The following is a 23,274-nucleotide window of genomic DNA, read 5'->3' as shown; positions in this document are numbered from 1 at the left end:
TTGAAAACAAGATGTTGAAGTACTGATATGATTGATGGAAAACCATTAGTGGCTGTTCCCATAACCAGAGCTTTGAGAGAGTTGTTGAGAAAGGGCCTCACTAGCCAAAAGGGTAAACAAAGTCATGAAAGGCCTGAAGGTTTGACATTGAGGACTGTGCATTGTACATCTTTATCCTCGATCTGAGATTGTAAAGAACAGATATCTCTAGAGCACGAATAAGGAAGTAGAAGTTAACAATAAAATGCATGCAAGGACTCGGATCTGGGCTTTTGCTTGCGAATGGCATCAGCCCCCCGATCCCCACTTTATTTCTGAGTCTTATTTTTCCTTATCCTTCTGCAGCACCGCTCGCTCCCTCAGGTCAGTTCATTGTTGGGCTGGTCCCCACACCCAGTCTGTGATATTTTGTTACAGCAGCCCAAATGGACTAGACACCCACTGATTGCTCTATTGTTTACAACAATGCCCTGATTTGTCAAATGCTCCTCAGTCTGACCCAATCAAATTTAGGCAGAGGTAGTTTTTGAGGCTTTGATGCTTGTTCTGACCTCAGGAAGGCACATCTTAATATCTCTTTCCCTGGTTCTCTTGGTAAATAAGCTGGCCTATGGCTTAGCTTATTGCTCTCATAGAGCTATTAGCCTCCTCTTAATTGCTACCACCAAAATCTCCATTGTTTTCAAGAGTGTCTTTAAGTTTCAGCTTCCCCCACACTCTGTTTCAAGTCAGTTCCTTTGGGGAAGGCTTTGTACTCACTATTCTCAGGGAATGGCTCTCCCTTGGGCAAAATCTCTGAGCCAAGGGCATAAGCTTCTGGTCTTCTTAGTACGCCTCCTTATGTCAAAACTCCACCCTGTAAGGGAGCTAGGGCAAGATCAATCAGGGTTTGGTGTTCTTTGACTCCAACACGTGGGTTCAGTTCAGTCACTCAGTTGTGTCAGACTCTTTGCAACCCCATGAACTTCCGCATGCCAGGACTCCCTGTCCATCACCAACTCCCAGAACTTACTCAAACGCATGTTCATGCCATCCAACCATCATCCTCTGTTATCCCCTTCTTCTCCCGCCTTCAATCTTTCCCAGCATCAGGGTCTTTTCCAATGAGTTGGTTCTTCTCATCAGGTGGCCAAAGCATTGGAGTTTCAGCTTCAGCATCAGTCTTCCAATGAATATTCAGGACTGATTGCCCTTAGGATTGACAGGTTGGATCTCCTTGCAGTCCAAGGGACACTCAAGAGTCTTCTCCAACACCATAGTTCAAAAGCATCAGTTCTTCGGCGCTCAGCTTTCTTTATAGTCCAACTCTCACATCCATACATGACTACTGGAAAAGCCATAGCTTTGACTAGATGGACCTTTCTTGGCAAAGTAGTGTCTTTGCTTTTTAATATGCTGCCTAGGTTGGTCATAGCTTTTCTTCCAAGGAGCAAGCATCTTTTAATTTCATGGCTGCAGTCACCATCTGCAGTGATTTTGGAGCCCCCAAAATTAAAGTCTCTCACTATTTCCATTATTTCCCCATCTATTTGCCATGAAGTGATGGGACTGGATGTCAAGATCTTAGTTTTCTGAATGTTGAGTTTTAAGCTAACTTTTTCACTCTTCTCTTTCACTTTCATCAAGAGGCTCTTTAGTTCTTCACTTTCTGCCATAAGGATGGTGTCATTTGCATATCTGAGGTTATTGATATTTCACCCGGAAATCTTGATTCCAGCCTGCACTTCTTCCAGTCTAGCATTTGCATGATGTACTCTGCATATAAGTTAAATAGCAGGATGACAATATACAGTCTTGATGTACTCCTTTCCCAGTTTGGAACCAGTCTGCTGTTCCATGCCCAGTTCTAAAGATTGCTTCTTGACCTGCATACAGATTTGTCAGGAGGCAGATCAGGTGGTCTGGAATTTCCATCTTTAAGAATTTTCCACAGTCTGTTGTGATCCATACAGTCAAAGGCTTTGGCATAGTCAATAAAACAAAAGTAGACTTTTTTCTGGAACTCTCTTGCTTTTTTGATGATCCAGCAGGTGTTGGCAACTTCATCTCTGGTTCCTCTGCCTTTTCTAAAACCAGCTTGAACATCAGGGAGTTCACGGTTCACATATTGCTTAAGCCTGGCTTGGAGAATTTTGAGCATTACTTTACTAGCATGTGAGATGAGTGCAGTTGTGCAGTAGTTTGAGCATTCTTTGGCATTGCCTTTCTTTGGAATTGGAATGAAAACTGACCTTTTCCAGTCCTGTGGCCACTGCTGAGTTTTCCAGATTTGCTGGCATACTGAGTGCAGCACTTTCACAGCATCAACTTTTAGGATTTGAAATAGCTCAACTGGAATTCCATCACCTCCACTAGCTTTGTTCGTAGTGATGCTTCCTAAGGCCCACTTGATGTCACATTCCAGGATGGCTGGCTCTAGGTGAGTGAATACACCATCGTGGTTATCTGGGTCATGAAGATCTTTTTTGCATAGTTCTCCTGTGCATTCTTGCCACCTCTTCTTAATATCTTCCGCTTCTGTTAGGTCCATACCATTTCTTGGAGTACAAAATGAAGCAGGTCAAAGGCACATGTGGGTTAGAGATTTCATCTTATGAGTGAGGACTGGGTGGGAAAGTAGACTCTAACCTCTCGGTCACACTCACCAAGAACTGAGCCTCTGCAACCTACAGTTGGAGAATATAAGAAATGCTGACACCTTGCCCCTCCTGGTGAGATACTATATCTCTTAATTGAGAGCTGAGGGGAGAGGAAGCCCTGTCTTCTTGGCCATGACCCAATCAAGAGTGGAGCTTCCTTTACACTGAGCTGAGAGGGAGCAGATAGCAGCTCAAGTACCACATACTCACTGCTTTAACCAAGATTTAGTAGATTTCCTTGCCTTTATTTTTTTTCATATTCTATATGCCCTTTAGTACAACTCCAGAGACTTTAACAGGTTATTTATTTTACAGTTTTCACCAGATGTTACAGATGTATCACTGGGGAATGGATCCATGGGGTTCTTCATACTGGCATTCCAGCAGTGGAATTCCAAACATGCACTGCTTTTAATGTAAGAAAATACTATTTATGAGCATTAAAGCATTTCTTAAATTTTATTTTGCAATTTAGCTGTCAATTATTTTTTTTTAGGGTGCAAACAGTTTTAGTCCATAAGCCCTAGGCACAGTGACTAGAGAGCTTAACAGGAAAATGGCTCAGATCCAGTTAATTCACTTTTAGCATAGGTGAAGTCACTACCTCAACCAGCATGTCTAGTTGTCCTCACAGCAGGTAATCCCATCTGAACAGCAGATACTCTGCTCATTAGGCTCTTCCTTCGGCACCAACTTTAGCTGAGACCTAAGCTGAGGCATTTCAGCCACTATTCCATTGTATAGAATAAAGAATTGTGAGCTGAATTTCTTAGTTTAGTATTCTTCTGGTTGCCTATTACTAATGCCAGTAGTGTCCTAAATGTAGCGCCCTAAATCAGAACCCTACAGCTTTTATCACTAAAATAGCCACCAATCCAATCTCCAAGTATATAAGGGTATCTCAAAGGATAGTCCCTTCTGCTTCACAGTTTAATTGGGCATGGACAAACATAAAATTATTTTAGAACAGTAATAAAGTAAGGTAAAAATAATTACTTCTAATATGAGATGACAAGATGGAGAGTGACCTGAACTAGAAATGTGAAACCTGCATGGGGCATTACCAACACAGATCAGCTGGATGACTAAGGGTTTCCACTGAATAGAAGCTCTGTGTTAACCATATGTGCCCTATCAAAGTTCTAGAGCAATGAGAGATGCATTAAGAGAAAGCTCATGATTTCTTAGGCAGCACCTTTGCATATAAATAGCAGTACACAACAGCAACCCACTCCAGTACTCTTGCCTGGAAAATCCCATGGACAGAGGAGCCTGGTAGGCTACAGTCCATGGGGTCGCTAAGAGTTGGACATGACTGAGCGACTTCCCTTTCACTTTTCACTTTTCATGCATTGGAGAAGGAAATAGCAGCTCACTCCAGTATTCTTGCCTGGAGAATCCCAGGGACAGAGGAGCCTAGTGGGCTGCTGTCTATGGGGTCGCACAGAGTCGGACACAACTGAAGCAACTTAGCAGCAGCAGCAGCAACAGTAAAAGTTGCAGAAAAGATTAAAGACTTGAAAGGGATGGGATGGAGAAAATTATGCAACACTTCTAACTGTGAAATTCTGTAACTGAACCAATGTGACTGTACGGTCCAGAGTAAAGGTGAGAGGATGGTCCTCTTTTGTGCCCTACATAGGTAAAAACACACTTGGACACTGTTCACATGTGAAGTGCATATTTTTATTAGGCTCCCTGACAAACTAACAAAATCCAAAGAAAGAGATCCCACAGAGAACCACATCATATGAAGAACACTTGAAGGACTTCATGTCTACCTGAAAAATCAGTTTTAGGAAACAAAAGAGTTATTCACAAATGCTTCCAAGCTGTTCTTAAAAGTGTAAAAATTGCCTGGCATTACTAAGTACTCAAAGTCCAGTTCAAGGCACTACAGATCACTAATTTATTCAGTAAACATTTATTCTATGCCTCCTTAGAGGTAAGTCCTGTGTTAGGTATCTAGGCCACATGGATAAGTAATGAAGAGTCTAGGAGCAGAGATATGCACATGAATAACCAACTAACCACAATACAAGGGAGAGTATGAGAGGTGTCATGTGGGTAGAACAAAACCTACTTCAAATTCAAAAGCAGGAATCACTATGTGCTGACATCAGGATCGGAGAAGGCAACATTGATTCAGGACTGAAAGGCGTATACTATTCATGTGAGAAGAAACATTAAGGGGGGGTCACTCAAGGTGGGGGAAAAGCAGAAGCAAAAGTTTAGAAGTGGGAACAGGGTAGAAAAATATAGTGGAACAAAGCTGAAGAACAGAAGAGCCTGAGTTAAGCAACCATAGGTGTAGAAATATCAGGTACTGGGGAGTAAGACAGGAAGGGTGCCAAAGAGTACAGAGCTTGTACTCCAGGCTACGGACAATGACTATGTATGGATATCATCAAAGGTTCTAGAGTATACAGTACTCTGTGTGTGTGTGGCTTTGCTGTTGTTTTTATTCCTGGTATAGATTAGAGGCAAACACAAGAAAGACAGGAGGCTTGCATAAGGGTTAGTCAGGAGGAAATGACACTCTGAAGCAGGTCACAGGCAGGTAGCAGTGGGAATGGACAGAGGAAAGAGACTCATGAGATATTTCAGAAACTGAATCATCAGGCCCCAGACCTGAACTGTCAAATCTAAAGGACTGTGGAAAGAGCAGAAACCCCAGCTGGAGGAGGAACTGACTGAGAGGCAGAAGTGGCCAAATTAATATGAAAGCACAGCACTATTGCCCAGTTGAGTGGGTAGGACAGGACCAGGAGAATGTTCTACATCTTGCTCCAAGCACTTCTCAATCCTTCCCCAACTCATGATCACACCCCCTCACAGGCTGCTCATCAAGGAAATGCCCGAAGTCAAATGCAGAGCCAATCCTATACTTCAAAACACAAACTTGTAGAAAAAGAGATCAGATCTGTGGTTACCAGAAGAAGAGGGTAGGGGAAACGGGAATTGGACGAAGGGAGTCAAAAAGTATAAACTTCCAGTTATAACATAAATAAGTACTAGGGATATAATGTATAACATGATAAATGTAATTCAGGTACATTATATATGAAAGCTGTTAAGAGGATTATTTCTAAGAGTTCTCATGACAAGTAACAAAGAAGTTTTTTTATATTTCTTTAATGTTGCATCTCTGAAGGAGGCCATGGCAACCCACTCCAGTACTCTTGCCTGGAGAATCCCATGGACAGAGGAGCCTGGCAGGCTACAGTCTGTAGCCTTGGAAAGAGTCAGACATGACTGAAGCAACTTAGCACACAATGTTGTATCTCAATGAAATGATGGATATTCACTAAACTTATTGTGGTAATAGTTTCATGATGTGTTTAAGTCAAATCATTATACATTTCAAACTTATACAGTGCTTGCTGTATGTTAATTATATATCAGTAAAAATGGAAGAAGAAGAAAAAAAAAAAAAAAAACAGAGCCAATCCAGTCTATGAGAAGCTTTACTAGCTACACAGTTCAGTTCTCCATGAAGGCCAAGGCAGCTTCAGGGTTAGAGAACCCCTCAGTAAGATCCTCAAACAGAGCATCTGAAAAGTACCTTCTAGTCCTAAACCTGTGACTGGTTAACCTCTTGAAGCCTTAAATGATGAACCTCCCAAGTCTCAATTCCTTTACGGTAAGATAGGAGTGATAAGGTATACCCCATCTACTTCACAGGTTTGTGGGGATACACAGGAAAAGACAGAATGCTGCAAAGCACACAAATGCCAGGGGTCATGAGAAGTTCTTTGAGGGCATAAACTACAACAAATTCATGTTCATATCATGGAGCTGACTACAGAAAGAGGGAGGGAGCAAGGTGGAGAAGAAAATACCATAGTCTGGGCCCCACAGGCAGCCTGGTGTCAGCCAAGGAATATACTGCCTACCATATCTTCAAGAAGATCGTACATCCAGAGAAACAGGTGAGAATAATTGTCCACATCTACCTCCTTGTTTAACTGATGGGAAGCTTCACCCTGAAAGAGGCCCAGTGATCTGCCCAATATCTTCAGTGGCAAAGGGTCCAAGAATAGGACCAATAACACAGTCACAGGTTAAATGGTGTTTTCACCCACATTATCTTACAAGCAGACTTTGAGCTGGGTGGGAAGGATTATTAAAATTCCCATTTTCCAGTCTGAAGTTACATGACTTTTCTAGGGCAGGATTCAAATTCAGACAGTCATACCTCCAGTTCACTGCTCTTTCCCTGTTGGTATTAGCACAATCATCTCAGCATTCAGTATATCTCAGACTCGAAGTTCTGTTTTATTTTATCCTGCCTTCATCAGTATTTCACATTCAGTCTTTCCTGGTAGAATTCTACTGACCTTTTGTCTTAAAAACCAGTTCAGTGGCCACACTGGGCACCAGAAACATGTTTTAAAACTGAATCATCAAAACTGAGCCTCCCCATGTATCCATAAATCATTTTCCAAAGTCTATCGCCACATGTGTATCATTCCATAAGTATGAATAATGTATGTATCATTATCGTACTAAACACATTGACCTAGGGTGCTCAAAGAGCACTGATGGCTAATTGAAGCAATATTTATCATATAAATACCAAGAAGGCAGTTTTAACAAATGGGTGGAACAAAGATTGAAAACGTACTGACTTTATCAATGAAAACTGATTTACATTCACAGAAGGACCTCAAAGTGAAGTGGGCAACAGAGAAAATGATCAGGATAATTCTAGTCAGCTAAATTCAAAAGATCTGAACCTGAATGCGTTTTTCACTTAAGGAGGTCCAGGGAAGGCGCAGGGGTGGCGGGAATGATAAAAAGAATTAACCTTGCCACTGTCTCAATGTCCTGTCTTTCCACCATAACCCTTATTTCAGGAAGAAGGCACGCATGTTTTGCTCCCCTTTTTTAACTAATGGAAGAGGATTAAAACTGCTCAATCTCCCGGGGCTTGCAGAGGTTTCTCAGTGGGTTTCACCAGGGATGGGGCGACACCGCCAGGCAGCACTTCCACGGGACAGGCCAGGGAGCAGGACAGCGCAGAGGACCTCTACTGTGGCCCGCACCTAGGCACCCCGTCTCCCAGTGCCTTGGCAGCAGTTTCTACTGGAAAGCATCGGCCTCCCTTCCTCCTGTTCCCTCTCCTTTCTAGTCGCATCAATTACGACACAACTCGCCACCCTTGCCCACGGTCAGCAGCGGATAACAGATCCTAACCTCCAGGGAGCCCTCGGTGTAGGGTTCAACAGACTTGGCAATTGCCTGGTGAAGACCCCTGCCCCACAGCCTACCCCGGCTCTGCCAGACGCGGCGGACTCGAGGGCTGCGAGCGCTGCGCTCCAGGGATGCCCGTTACAGAGCAGCACTCAAGGCAGCGAGGTCCACACCCAAGGCCATCCCAGGGCTGCTGTGAGGGAAGCCCCAGACAACGCCCCCACCCTCCATTAATAAAACGCAAGATTTTAAAAAGCGTCATTTACCGACATGAGTGATCACTGTGGCCAGTCGCCGTGTGAACTCCTGAGGGGCCATTTCTTCTTTTAACCAAAACAGCATTTCACCGAAAAACCACTCGGTATAAACAAAACAAAGCAACACAAATCTGTTTCTATCGGTGCTATGGATGACTATTTAAAGGCATCTCCTCCAAAGGATGTTCGGCCCTCACACTCGTTCTCGCTCTCCTAAGGCACAAAACGAGAGTCACTCCCAGTCGAGGCCAACTCTCCACGGCCGCGCGGCTAGAGGACGCCAGCCACGCTCCACAGGGGGTAAATTTAAAGATTAGGTCCAGGGGCTTTCCCAACGCGACGACTGCCTTTGGGAGACAGGAAAGTAGCAGTTCCAAAGGTGAGAAGAGCACGTCGCCCCAATCTCGCCGTAACCCTGCTTCTGGCTTCCTGGGTCGAGGCGGGTGAATAGGTTTCTGGATCTGAGGTCCGATCTTTGGCTCTGCCTCCTGGGAGGGTCGGGATGAAGTATCCTCTGTCAGCCCACAGGAGGCGCGCTGACTCGGCGGCTGCGGAGGACTGAGGAGCAGAGGTGCTGAGGAACCTGGAGGCGCGCTCCGCGCCGCCTACGCCGCCTCACAGCGCGTTGCAGCGCTTCCCGCCTCCGCGCGCACCTTTCCCCGCCCGGGGGGCGGTGCCCGACGCGCCCGGAGAGGTGCGCACGCGCGTGTCCGTATTCGGGGAGATGATGTGCCCACTCCCGTAAGTGTTAGTTGCTCATTGGTGTCCGACTCTGCAACCCCAAGGACTGTAAGCCACCTGGCTCTTCAGTCCATAGCATTCTCCAGGAAAGAATACTGGAGTGGGTTGCCATTTCCTTCGCCAGGGGATCTTCCTGATCGGAGGAGGGAACTCAGGTCTCTTGCATTGCAGGCAGATTCCTTACTGTCTGAGCCACTAGGAACATATCTTGAATCATCCCTTAAGACTGGGTGCGATTCAAGATCTGTCCTCCAGCTGTCAGGGAGAGGAGACAGCGACTTCAGTTTGGTATCCCACCCTACCCCCACCCCCACCCCACACCCCGCCCCCTCGCCTGGTATCTGTGGAGAAGCCCAGGCAAGAAAGGGACTGGCAGGAAGTTCTGCGGCCGCCCGCCGGTGCTTTGGAAGAAGGGCTGTATGAGGTGCAATTGACCGTCCCATCTCGCGACTCCAGGGAACTAGGGGTGGCTAGAATTTGTTTCCCCCTGTTAGGGGTTGTCCCGTTCAGTTATCAGCGTCCACTGGACACACTCGCATTTGGAGCCGGGAGCGCGGGCTGTGCAGCAGCCGGACTCAGCAGGCGGGTACGTACGAGTGACTCCGCCCTGTGGGCCTCTTCCTTTGTGCAGCTCGCCAGCGTTGCGCCAGCCAACAGTCAGGCGCGCCAGGGCTCCCTCCAGGAAAGGCTCTGGCACAGCGTCCTTGAGAATCCTCCCTGTCAGCCGCAGGAGCGTCTGCTCTGCAACTATCCAGTGGTGGATGCCGTCGCAGGGCTTCATTAGGTGGCTCCAGATACTACCTGACAGGCGGAGTAACCGAATTCAGAAGCCCACGTGAAAAGCCTGAGCAAATGCAAATCTGGCCAGGTTGTCCCCCCAATCCATTCGTAAAAGGAGGGACCCGGTCGCGAGAGTGCCAGGATCACCCACAGGTTCTGAGCCAATTCTAGAAAGCTCATGTTTCCTCTTTTTCATGTAAAAAGCCGAACCCCAAACACCTTGGATGAAATTTCTAGTAATAGCTCCTCAACCCAGGCATTTGGAGATGTTCTTTAACGCTTTCTGCTAACAGTTGTGGGCTGTGGTTAAGAGATGGTGTTAAGCCACCTGCAGAGTGAAATTTGTGCAGAGATTCTTCCCTCCTATGACTGGGCTCTGTGCACTTTGCCTGCACAAGTAGAGCAACCATTTTCATAGCAACCCCTTGCAAGGAATTCAGAGAGGGGTTAAAGATCCAAAGGAGTAATATAGCTTTGGGTTGTGTTTCCACAGTAGTTTCTGGCTCTTCAAGAATGACAAGTATTTTTGAGGAACCAAATGAAGGCTTTCCTGTTGGTAGTAGTAGTATCCGGTGCCCAGTCAGAGCCAACTGTGAACTGGTCCCTAGAAAGCAACATATTGCTGAGGAGACTGATAATGTGAGACTTTCTGGAATTTGCAGATTCAATGAACTCAGCTTCTTGGATTAAGTCAGATTCTTATGGGTGAGAATCATAGATGGAAGGGAAGGGAGAAGGGAAGAGTAATGAGAAGCTTATGAATAGGAATGAGAGAAAAAGGAAAGAAAGAAATCACATTCAGAAGGCAGCTCTCCTTCCCACATCTGTACCTTCACAATCTTCAGGGGTTTCCATGGAGATGAATTGGCTGATTTATGACAAGATGTAACAGGCAGTGTCTGTCCTCAGAAACCAGTTCTGTCCCCTCATCTTTAACACTCTCTGGGGCCTCAGCTACTATACCTGGGCCATGAGGGAGTAGGTCTGTGATCCCCAAGGTCCCTTTTGCAGTTCTGAAATCGTATAACTAAGCAGAAATGAGCATAGCTTTCAATAGCCCATACCTCCTTGTTCCTTCAAGAAAACAGTCATTATCTCCATTTTTCTTGTGAACATGGACAGGCTTCCTGTCTTCTCTCCTCCACCGCCCTCCTCCCTTCTGTGCCTCTTTTTATCTATCCTAATTATGATTTATCTCTTGTCTCTGACAAATTACATTACTCTAATGTATGGCAAAATCAAGGAACAAGTCAGAATAGCCTGCCTTCCTCTCTACTGAACAAATTAATAATCAGTCACATCTATTGAGTATCAATTATACGCCAAAGATTGCAATGTGCTTAGTCGCTCAGTAGTATCCAACTGCAATCCCATGAACTGTAGCCTGCCAGGTTCCTCTATCCATAGGGATTCTCCAGGCAACAACACTGGAGTGGGTTGCCATGCCCTCCTCCAGGGGATCTTCCCAACCCAGGGATCGAGCCCAGGTCTCCCGCACTGCAGGCGGAATCTTTACCATCTGAGCCACCAGGGAAGCCCATGAATACTGGAGTAGGTAGCCTATCCCTTCTCTGGGGGATATTCCCAAGCCAGGGATTGAACTGGGCTCTCCTGCATTGCAAGCAGATTCTTTACCAGTTGTAATAGGCAGTGTCAATTACAGCAGCTATCACCACCATATAGTAACTGACTGCTCTGTGCCACCTGCTATAATGGCAGGCATTTCACAAACATCGTTTAAGCCCCACAGTAACCCTGTATGGCTTTAGTCTCATTTTGTAGATGCTGTTGGTATAAGAACCAAAGTGTGTATCACTAAACATATGACTCTAGACCATTTTCTGCCTTCAGGTAAGGATTTGCCTGAGCTTGGAAAGACAAATCATCCTCCAAGCACTGCCAAAGTAGATTCTACCTCCCTTTTGGTGGATTGTCAGCAATGCCTCTGACAATGAAGAGAAAGACAAAGGATCCACCCTGGGTGCCACAAATGAGGTGAGGTACCATTGGGCCACCTGGTTTAGTCTAAATCAGTGGTTCTCAAACTAGCAGAATCACCTGGAAATATAGATGAATTTTTAAAAACTACAAACTCCTAGTCCTTGCCTTCAGGGATTCTGATTCAGTAGTGTGAGATAAGATCTGAGAATCAGCATTTCTAACAAGTACCCAGGATTACTGATGCTGCTGGTCCTGGGACCACACAGTGAGCACCACTGACTACAGCAAAGCTATTCAAACTTCTTAGACTGCAAACCATAGCATGATATAAATTTTACCTTATGACACAGCAGACATAAATATACATAATTAAAACAAAATGAAAACAATTGTTGTATGGAATAATTTTTCCCTTCAGAAAATTAACTCAAAATGAATCACTGACCTAAATGTAAAACACAAAACAATAAAATTCCCATAACAGTTTTCATTCCAATCCCATAGAAGGGCAATGCCAAAGAATGTTCAAACTACCATGTATTTGCACTCATTTCACATGCTAGCAAGGTAATGCTCAAAATCCTTCAAGCTAGCCTTCAATAGTACATGAACCGAGAACTTCCAGATGTACAAGCTGGATTTAGAAAAGACAGAGGAACCAGAGATCAAATTGGCAACATTCATTGGGCCATAGAGAAAGCAAGGGAATTCCAGAAAAACATCTACTTCTGCTTCATTGACTATGTGGATCACAACAAACTGTGGAAAATTCTTAAAGAGATGTGAATACCAGACCACCTTACTTGTCTCCTGAGAAACCTGTACGCAGGTCAAGAAGCAACAGTTAGAACTGGACATGGAACAACAACAACCTGGTTCAAAATTGGGAAAGGAGTACATCAAAGCTGTATATTATCACTCTGCTCATTTAACTTCTATGCAGAGTATATCATGCAAAATGCCAGGTTGGATGAATGACAAGCTGGAATCAAGATTGCTAGGAGAAATATCAACAACCTCAGATATGCAGATGATACCACTCTAATGGCAGAAATTTAAGAGGAAATAAAAAGGCTCTTGATGATGGTGAAAGAGGACAGTGAGAAAGCTGGCTTAAAACTCAACATTCAAAAAATTAAGATCATGGCATCCCATCCCATCACTTCATGACAAATAGAAGGCAGAAAAGTGGAAACAGTGGCAGATTTTATTTTCTTGGGTTCCCAAATTACTGTGGATGGTGACAGCAGCCATGAAATTCAAAGACATTTGCTCCTTGGAAGGAAAGCTATGACAAACCTAGACAGTGTATTAAAAAGCAGAGACATCACTTTGCCAGCTAAGGTCCGTATAGTCACAGCTATGCATGGTAGTCATACCAGTAGTCATATACGAATATGCGAGTTGGACCATAAAGAAGGCTGAGCACCAAAGAATTGATGCTTTCTTTCTTTTTCTTTTTTTTTTTTTTAGAATTGATGCTTTCAAACTGTGGTGCTGGAAAAGACGCTTGAGAGTCCCTTGGACAGCAAGGAAATCAAATTAGTAAATCTGAAAGGAATTCAACCCTGAATATTCATTGAAAATGTTGATGCTGAAACTGGAGCTCCAATACTTTGGCCACCTGATTCAAAGACCCGACTCATTGGAAAAGACCCTGATGCTGGGAAAGACTGAGTGCAGGAGGAGAAGCGGGCAGAAGATGAGATGGTTGGATAGTATCACCGACTCAACAGACATGAGTTTGAGCTAACTCCAGGAGATGGTGAAGGACAGGGAAGCCTGGTGTACTGCAGTCCATGGGGTTGCAAAGAGTCGGACATGACTTCAGTTCAGTTCAGTCGCTCAGTCGTGTCCGACTCTGCGACCCCATGAATCGCAGCACGCCAGGCCTCCCTGTCCCTCACCAACTCCCGGAATTCACTCAGACCCATGTCCATCGAGTCTGTGAGGCGATCCAGCCATCTCATCCTCTGTCGTCCCCTTCTCCTCCTGACCTCAATCCCTCCCAGCATCAGAGTCTTTTCCAAAGAGTCAACTCTTCGCATGAGGTGGCCAAAGTACTGGAGTTTCAGCTTTAGCATCATTCCCTCCAAAGAAATCCCAGGGTTGATCTCCTTCAGAATGGACTGGTTGGATCTCCTTGCAGTCCAAGGGACTCTCAAGAGTCTTCTCCAACACCACTTAGCAAATGAAAAACAACAAACAACAACGTAACCTAGGAGAAAATCTAGATAACCTAGGTTTGGTGAAGACTTTCTAGGTACAATACCAAAGGTATGTACCATGAAAGAAAAACTTGATAAGATAGACTTCATTAAAATGAAGCTTTTCTGCTGTGTGAAAGATACTATTAAGAGAATAAAAGGAGAAGTAATGGGTTGATAGAAAATATGTATGAAAAATATAACTCTCTGTTAAAAAAAAAAAGGACTATTATCTAAACCATACAAAGAACTCTTAAAAAAAAAAAAGGACCGTTAAAATACAAGAACTCTTAAATTTCATACAAAGAACTCTTAAATCTCAATGGTAAGAATAACCTGATTTTTTAAAGTGGGGGAAGGGTTAAACTCTATCTTATGCTCATTATTGCTGTAAAAATAGTCTACAAACTTACAACTAGAAGACTAGTAAGTTCTAGAGATATAATGCACTGTACTAGTGATTGTAGTCAACAATACTGTATCCTGTATTTCAAAGTTGCTAGGAGAGTAGATCTTAAATGTCCCACCAAAAAAGAAATCATAATTATGTGACATGAAAGAGGTGTTGGCTAATCCTATGGCGGCAATCATATTGCAATACATAAAGGTATCAAATCAATAGGTTGTACAGTTTAAACTTATACAATGCTATGTGTCAATTATATCTCAATTTTTTAAATATAACAATACAGAAAAAACAGGTTTATTTTAAAATTCTGTAATTTCAATTTTGAGACAATTAAGAGGAGGATTTGTTTTAAATACCTGTTTTTCACATTTTTTGAAACATTACAAAATGTTTTATTTTTCAGATCCCACACCCTTTTATATCAGGACATTCCCCCTTTCTTCTTCCCCTCAGAAAACTCTGTAAGGGCTCTTCGCCCTGAAGCCCATGAGAGAAAAAGAACCCCATAAACTACAGAAAGAAATATCCATAGGTCACTCGGGTAGCCTAAAAGGTCTGAGAACAGCAGGCCCCACCCTAGTTGGATCCCATCCCAAGGGACGAACAAAGCAGGGACCCCCACGGGCACGCAGCCATCTCCTGCACTGCAGCTCTGCTCTCTTCTTTGATTGGTTTTAGCGGTGACGCCCCCTCCGAATGCCTCGCTCGGATTGGCCTACTTCTTGGATCGGACTGGACGGTGGCCAGAGGAGGACAAGAGACTTCTATACGGTCTGGAGGGACGATTTGGGTCACATCTGAGACGGCGTTGCGCATCAACAAGCGTCCAGGCTCCAGGGACATGGCGGCGGCCTGTGTGATGTCGGTGCTGCTGATAGGCGACTGAGAGGAACCGGTGGCAGCTAGTCCAGAGCCTGCTGCTGCTGCTGCCGCCCTGGCAACGGTGGGTGGAAAGGCGGCTGTGTTCCTGCCCAGGGGTGGGGGCCTGGGGTGTTGGCCCGCCTGAGCGGTGCGAGTTGCGGGGGTTCGGGAGGCTCGGTAGAATCTGCTTGTCAGCGGATTCTGCTTTCAGCCCCACCCATGAGAAGTCCTCCTCCACCCAGCCCTCTCCTTTCTCCCCCTGCTCGAGAGTCACTCTTCAACCTGCCCTTTGCCTTAGTTTCTCCCGTTAGCGGTGGGAGTGGGGGGAATGGAACTGGGCCTACCATCCTCCAGGCACTCCTACCTTTGGGGGCAAGAATAGGGTTGACAGATTGAGCGATTAAAATACAGGATGCTGGTTAAAATTTAAATTTCAGATAAACAACAATTTTTATTATAAATGTCTCCGATATCAAATTAAATTAAAAATATAAAACAGTATTTGTTATTTGTCTGAAGCTTAACTGGGCGTCCTGTTTTTTATTTGGCAGTCCTAAGCAAGAATACCATTTATACAACCTCCTAACCATTTACAGTGTCCTTTCATAGCACTGCCTATATAGGGAGTATTATAATCCGTGTTCTAATGCAGCCCAAGATTATGCAACTAGTAAGTAACCGGGCCAGGACACTTTAAAAGCCATTTCAGTTCTGCTGTCCCTCTCAGGTGTGCATTTCAAAGAAAGATTCCCGGGGAGCTCTTTTAATTGTTAGAATGAACCTAACAAAAGCAAATTTATCTTTCAGGGGGCCTGGAAAGTTGTTTTATATTAGGTTCTTTGCTGTGGCATTTACCTTATATTTAAGGGAAGAAACTGTATTAAATTGTCAAGGAATATTGACTTACTATGTGATGATGAAAGTATATTACACATGTATTAAATCACAATGGCCTATCATTTGACTTTGATATCAGTGGATAAGGTTATATTCATGCAAGAGAATGTAGGGACATCATTGCATAGGTAATGATTAAGGCGGTGAAGGGTATTCTGGAATGAGACACACCTGGGTTCAAAACTTTAGTTTCACACTTTGATGGCAGTAGGCAAGTTTCGTAATCTTTCTGGGCCTCCATCTCCTCTTCTTTAAAGTAGAAATGATAATAATTGTATCCACTTCATAGGATTGTTGTATTAAATTCTTGTCAAGTGCCTGGGACATTGAAATTTATTAATTTTATCTATGATTAACCATTACACTTTAACTTTTAGTAAATGTGAATTTTTGACATAAATTATTAGATAATAAGTATTTTAGTTTTGAGTTGAAAAAAGCCAAGTAATCAAGAATATTATGAATATTGTGAGTTTCGGTGCAAAGAAACGTACTATTCAATAATAGTTAAAGCAGATATTTTAGACCATAATATACCAACTTTACCAAATCACAAATCTGTAAGCCAGGGTAATATAATAAAATTTTATATTTTAGTCTCAGAAATTGTTCCCCATGTATAATCTTACATGCTTTAATATTCATTGTGTTATAAACAGAAAGAAACATTAGCACTCTCCAAGGGAAAGAAAATGACTATAGAGTGAGAAATAAAGCCAAAAAATAGGTTTATGGTCAGTGCTGTTTATGGTGAGGTATACTTAGTATGTTTTAAAAATCAAATGTCAAGCTTTGTAGGAGTTTTATATTTCTTTTTATTTCCCTAGTGTTTACAGTATTAACGTAGTTCACTTACAAACTATTCTCTAAAATTCCTGTTGGGAACTTTTCCCAGTTTTTCTCCAGAAAAACCTTTCCACCACCTTGAAGAGAATGTGGAATTATGAAAATTAAAGGTCTAATCTTAGCAACTATTGACTGTTACCTAAGTGATAGTAAACAGGTCATTTAACATTTCTGAGCCTTGGTTTATCTCTAAAATCATAACTACCAAAAACCTGTTCCACCATCCCCAAGGTTTATAAATGCTACCAATTATTACTAGCTGTTGCCCACCAGAGAAAACTTCAACCAGGGGTGAATCCAACTAGTTGTATTCTTTGTACCTGCAGCAAGCCTCCTCAAAGGGCTACAGAAATTTGCACAGTGGATAGACTTGTAATAAAATAAATTCATGGTAGTCCACTTCACCTGGGCTTTCAACGGACCAGGAAATTAAAGCTTTCTTTTTTTTATGGTAGATAGGATCTATGCCCTTTTTGTTATTGTTAGGTTTAAATGCAGTTTTGCAACATGAAAACTGCGGTCTCTATAATTAGTTAGGAATCTTTGTCACTTGTGATACATCTGTTGCTTGCTATCTATTTTCAAAGCTTATTGCTATGTTAGCTCTAAAATAAAGCTTTTCTTAACAAAGCTATAGGCTTTATTAAAATCAAGTCTGCCAATTAAAAAACAATGGGAAAAAAACTCAAGGCTGTATAAGTTTCCTATTGGAAAGATACTTATTTTTGAAGTGAATGATAATCAGTGAATACATATCAGAACAATTTGCCATGGATCTATAAATATAGAGCTTATTTCCCTACTTATGTGTCTTATACATAAAAGAATTATGTAGAAAATGTTTGTTTGGGTTCTTTAATTATTTAGCTGGTGTGTGTAGAAAACTGAGGATCCCAAGTTTGAAAGGGCACAAAAATCTAAAATTAAAAATGAGATGCTTAAAAGGATTTTATCTTGAAGCAGTTTGATTTGTCTGCCTTGTAAGCTTGGAAGTGATTCTACATTGTGCTGCATAAAAACTGTTCGCAGACCAGAATTTTAAACTAAATATAAACAGTTTAACATTTAGCCATGTGCTTTGAAAGTCATGTGATGGAGGCTTTATTTGCAAAACATAGTAATTCAAGCTTTTTACTTTTAGATCCAAAAGATACTTCTAGCACTTGGATACTACCTGGGAGCAACTTGTCATGCTTGCATTGTATGGAACAAGTGTTCAAAATAGAATGCAAAAACTGTAAGCTGATGGAAGAGGCAGCACATGACATCCCTGGTACTCCAGGGAGAACATTTGATATAGGAGATACCTTTGTAAGTATTGGCATATTTTTCCTAGGGCATTTTTAAACCAGTGATATTTAGGGTATGGGAAGGAAAATAATTATCCTAATGGTTTAAGCCAGTTGCCTTGCATGAATATCTAGAGATAATACTAAGACTTTTCTTTAATAGGCTTTATTTTTTAGAACAATTTTAAGTTTACAGGAAAATTGGGATGAGAGTTCCCAGGTTCCTATATTGTTAACAACTTATATTAGTTTGGCACATTTGTTAAAATTAATGAACCAACATTGACACATTATTAATTAAAGTCCAGGATCTATTCAGGCTTCCTTAGTTTTCACCTAGTATTCTTTTTCTGTTCCAGGATCCTGTTCAGGATACCATGTGACATTTAATTATGTCTCCTTAAGCTCTTCTTGCCTGTAACAGTTATTCAAATTCCTCTCCCTCCCCACCATTTTTTTTTTTTTTAATGACCTTCACCATTTTGAGAAGCATTGGTCAGATAGTTAGTAGGATGCACTTGTATTGGAATTTGTCTGATGTTTTCCTCAAGATTAGACTGTAGTTAGGGGTCTTGAGGAGGAAGACCACAGAGGTAAAATACCATTTTCATTTCATTCTATCAGGCGTTTTTACTATTGATGTTGACCTTGATCATGTGATAGAGTTTGTCAGATTTCTTCATGTAAACTTCTTCTTCCCTCCCCGCTCCTTCTGTACTGTGGTCTCTGGAAGGAAGTCTCTATGCACAACTCACTCTTTAAGTAAAACTTTTTTTCACTTTCTCAAATGGACCAAGATGCTTATTTTGGATGAAGCTGATAAGCCAAAGGATTAAAGGTCAAATCCATGAGTTTTACCAGAAATCAAATACAAGGACTCAGGTGTGCATGTGATTTTTTTCAGAGGGCAGGTTGGAATAACTGTTGCAATGTAGCTGTAAAGTGCTATATTGCCCTTTCCCCTGCCAAAAGCAATTGTTTCCTACAATCTCTGTCTAGCTCAGTTCTGTAGTAAGACAGGGACGCTTGGTCTCAAACATTATTCCTCTAAGTATTATTATGAAAACTGTTATAGTTGATATGTCATCATAATTAGTCATTGTCTCTTTTTTAAGGTTGTGTCCCTTTCTGCCTTAGTGCCAATCAATATGCTGAAGTCCTCAAAAAGTTCCTGAGAGATCCATTTCAAGTTCTAGTGAAGAAAGAACTGATCTTTGAAAGGTATATATTATACCTTTAATCTAAAATTGTAGTAACTAGTATCTGCAGTATCTTAGTGCTTGTAATAAAGCTAACAAAGTAAACACAAGAAGAAAAACAACCATACCAGATAGTAGAAAAACTACAGGTAACTAACACCAGAGTATTTTGTTCTAAAATTTGGTACAGTAATATCAGTATTTTGGCAGAATTAAAAGAATGAATTTCTAATGGGTTCCTTCCAATGGTAGGGCTAAGAGTGAGAAGTCAAACGGCTTTTTATTCTGATGCTGATCTGAATTAACATTTTCCTCTCTGAAATACTGTAAGGAAGAGATTGTATGCTGTCTGTGACATATGGGGGACCAGCCAGTACACAAGCTGTTCTTTTAAAGGACTCAAGGCAAAGGGTAGACTGGATCCGAGAAACGCATGTCAGGATTGCTGTCTCTTATGTGGCAGGAGCTGTTCTTCCCTGGTACTGCTCCTTAAGACACTGTTAATATCTCATTATTTCCTCAATAAACTGAAGCAGGATCTAATTACAACGTAGCTGAGAAGTGCTGCATTGTCTTTGCCCCCTGCTCAAAATAAGACTGTTTCCTTTCAAGTCCTGTCTGCCATGCCGCTGTAGCACCCAGGGATGCGTGGTTTCATACACATTTACCAGTTTAAACCCTGACTCAACAAATGACTCCTGAGAGTTAAGGCTTATTCATATTTTGCAGGCGCTGACAGAAAGAAAGGGGAACTCCTTGATAAGGTACAAACTACATTTTGATACTGACTTACTGGTATTTAATTTCATTATGTTATTTATCTACTAAAAGTTGATTTTGAAGAGAAGATTTTTCATTGTCTTTGTCAGCTCAAGCAATGTAGGGAAATAAAGACCTTACTCCACAGACAGCGGTGTGATTTATAGAAAGTTCATTACCATTTTGTGTCCTGAAAGATTGTATAGAAGTTGCTTTTGAATTAGAATTTGAATATATTATCATATCTCAGGCTCATATTTTTATGTACAACTAATGTTGATGTTATGAACTATGATCTGCCCACTTGTGAAAACTGTATTCTCAGTTGAGTATTTGTCATCTTCACTGAATTACTTGCTTTTATTCTGGAAAAATAAATCATGTATTGTTTTTTCAAGTATGATTTTGTCAGCCAGGCAACCTTGAAAATCAGGTAAATGAATCAGGAAATGTGTTAATGAAAAGTGGTATTTAAATTGTCCTTAGAAAGATTTGTGGTTAATCAGAACACAGTGGGAAAACAATGTGAAATGTAGTTCAGATTTTGGACTTTATATAGTTTATATTCAAGGGTTCACAGAGAGTCAGGCATGACTGAGCAACTGAACTGAACTGAACTGACAGTTTATATTCAAAGGGAACATCACTAATGCTGTTAGATCTGGTTGTCTTTCTTAACTTACACACAAGTTGTTTTTTTTTTTTTTTTTTGGTCATGTTTCTCATATCTTGTGCATTCTTGATGATTTCCTGAATAATTGAGATTTTTCTTGGCATTTTCTGATAGCAATTTATGTTGACCCAGGGTTAGTTATAGTAGCTTTATCACTTAAATAAATTGAATTATGTCTTGCTACTTATATAAAAATAACTTTGTCAAAAAATATAGTAGTAGTTGGTAAGAATAGATGATGAGGTGATGCTCAGAAATGGTATCGTCCTGATTTAGGACATAGACTCTTAAGTGCAACAGCATGTTGTTTGGATAAAGAGCAAGTCAGTGTTTTCCTATTTGTTTTCCTCTTGTCCTGGTTATTTGATATTTTAAGTTGTTCCACCCAAGACATTTTTGACCGGGTCTATCATCTGTTTTAGTAGAGAGCTGTGGCTGTAATAGTGATACAGTGGTAGAGTCAGTAGTGTTCCAGTGTATGAGGTGACCTGAGCAGAAATCAGTGATAAATATGAGTTACCATACAAATTTTTTAGAGGTTCCCCACACACAGAAAAATTTTAAGTCCTAAACCAAGTCTGTCCAGTAGAACTTTCTATAGTGAGGGAAATGTTCCATATCCATGCTGCCCAACACAGTGGTGACAGGCCATGAGTGTCTACTGAAATACGGTTAACGCAACTGGGGGTTACATTTTCTATTTTATCTAGTTTTAATTTAAATAACCACATGTAGCTAGTGGTTATTGCCTTGGACAGAATAGTCCTAAGCAATAGTTAACATTCCAGAATTTATATTTTCAATTTGTAGTTCAAAAAATGTGTCAAATGGATCGCACACCTGTTCCTTTTGTTTTGTCTGGTATTTACGTCTGTCCCAGGCTAACACCTGCTCTTGGCCCACTTTGGCACAGGCTTTAATTCACTACCCCAAGCACAATTCTGTAGTCTGCTCTACAAGTAATAACACTCAGGCTGCCTGATAGAATCTAATCTTGCAGCCAGACGAATCTTTTTGAACAACCACAAAAGTAATATTTTCTTTTTCTCTAGATTTTGTGATTAGCATCTAGTGCTCTGATTAGAAGCCCTCCAAGTATAATCTTGGCAAAGAAACAGCCACTGGTGGTTAACAAGTAATTCATATCATTTGTACTTCATGTAATACTTGATAACTGATATTCTGGTGAATAATTTTTCTTTTGTTCAGAATTGGAAGCGGGAGTCAGTTTGGGAGGAAAGCTGTGGCCATAAACATTGAAGAAGACAAGAAGATTCTTTGTGACACTAAGACTTTCTACCACACTACGGTAGAGGAAATGGCAAAGACTGTGGCTGACCTAATTTAATTCCTGGAATGAAATGATTATGAATGTAGTGCTTGCTGTTGCTGAACGGGCAATCACATTGTGCATTGTGTTTCTTTTGGGGGTAATATGTGAAGCTTGTCTCAGTGCTCACAACAGATTAAAAATACAGATTTTGATAGCAAAGCAACTTCAGACATGATTTCATGATATCATTGGTTTTATCCTCTTATTTCCTAGTTCTCTACACATGGTTTTATTGAGTATTTGCCATCATTTAATAATATGGACTGAAAGATATAAAAGCAGCTATTTATAAAGTTTGTCTGCCTTTATTGTATTAGTCACTAACTGAATAGAGCTAACTTTAAAATGATTTTTTAAGAAAATACTTAAATTTATTTTGTTTGGTATCATTTTTTTCAGTAAGGCATTTTATTAGCAGTTAGTTGAATGTTTATTGAATGTTCAATAAATTACAGTGAAGTGTTTTTTCTCTAAAGTTGTTTGGTCCTTATTTTTTAAAGATTTGTACTTCTTGCCATAATCCATATTTTCAAACAAAAAAGATAAACTAGCAGTTTATAGTAATATTTTAATCTAGTTATAAAATGATACACAAACATGGCTTTTCTTAAAAAGGTTTAATAGTTCCAAGTTAGCTGCTGCTTGGCAGTAGCATAAAGACTGATCAATTGCAGATTTTACCAGTACCGTCTACTAAACATTATCTGCTTCTTCAAGAAGAAAGAAGCAAAAATGTAAGATTCCTCCCTCCTCTGGTATGGCAAACATTTCCTGGTAGACATCATGTAACTGCTCAACAACAAGGTTTTGTTAATAAACTAATTAATCAATAGATTTCTTTTCCCATAACAATAACATGGAATTGCTATTTTTTGTTTTTGTTTAGTTACTAAGTTGTGTCCTACTCTTTTGTGACTCCATAGACTGTAGCCTCCCCAGGCTCCTCTGCCCATAGGATTCTCCAGGCAAGAATACTGAAGTGGGCGGCCATTTCTTTTTCCAGGGGATCTTCCTGACCCAGGGGCCAAAGCCAAGGCTCCTGCATTGGCAGGCAGATTCTTTACCACTGAGCCACCCGGGAAGCCCTACGTTGATATAATTATTGACTTTACCAAAAGACCTGCAGAGCCCTAATTAAAAGTCACATTTAATAATGTGGATTTTATTCAGGATCAAAGGCAACCATTATCGCCAGCTAAAGACATGTTTGATTAGTTTCTTGAATTCAGTAGCTTCGTCTTGACACT

The 23,274-nt window shown here is 41.5% G+C and overlaps 1 protein-coding gene and 1 long non-coding RNA gene across 2 annotated transcripts in view; one reads left to right on the top strand and one right to left on the bottom strand.

The window, feature by feature from the left end:
- The window catches only part of MCF2L2 (MCF.2 cell line derived transforming sequence-like 2), a 280,616-nt gene extending 271,876 nt beyond the window's left edge, over nucleotides 1–8,740 (bottom strand). Inside the window, exon 1 of the mRNA XM_018047459.1 lies at nucleotides 8,102–8,740. Within this exon, the coding sequence (XP_017902948.1) occupies nucleotides 8,102–8,177 (76 nt within the window). The 5' untranslated portion in view covers nucleotides 8,178–8,740. The remainder of the gene's footprint in view (nucleotides 1–8,101) is intronic.
- LOC102188899 lies at nucleotides 14,865–22,494 on the top strand. The gene is made up of 5 exons (XR_309737.3): nucleotides 14,865–15,113; nucleotides 17,916–18,085; nucleotides 19,179–19,284; nucleotides 19,992–20,026; nucleotides 21,904–22,494. It is a non-coding gene; the product is annotated as an uncharacterized LOC102188899 (long non-coding RNA).

Source organism: Capra hircus, chromosome 1 (genome assembly GCF_001704415.2).
Source record: "Capra hircus breed San Clemente chromosome 1, ASM170441v1, whole genome shotgun sequence".
Classification (NCBI taxonomy): domain Eukaryota; kingdom Metazoa; phylum Chordata; class Mammalia; order Artiodactyla; family Bovidae; genus Capra; species Capra hircus.
The sequence above is the reverse complement of the archived record's forward strand: the minus strand, read 5'-3'. Positions and strand labels throughout refer to the sequence as shown.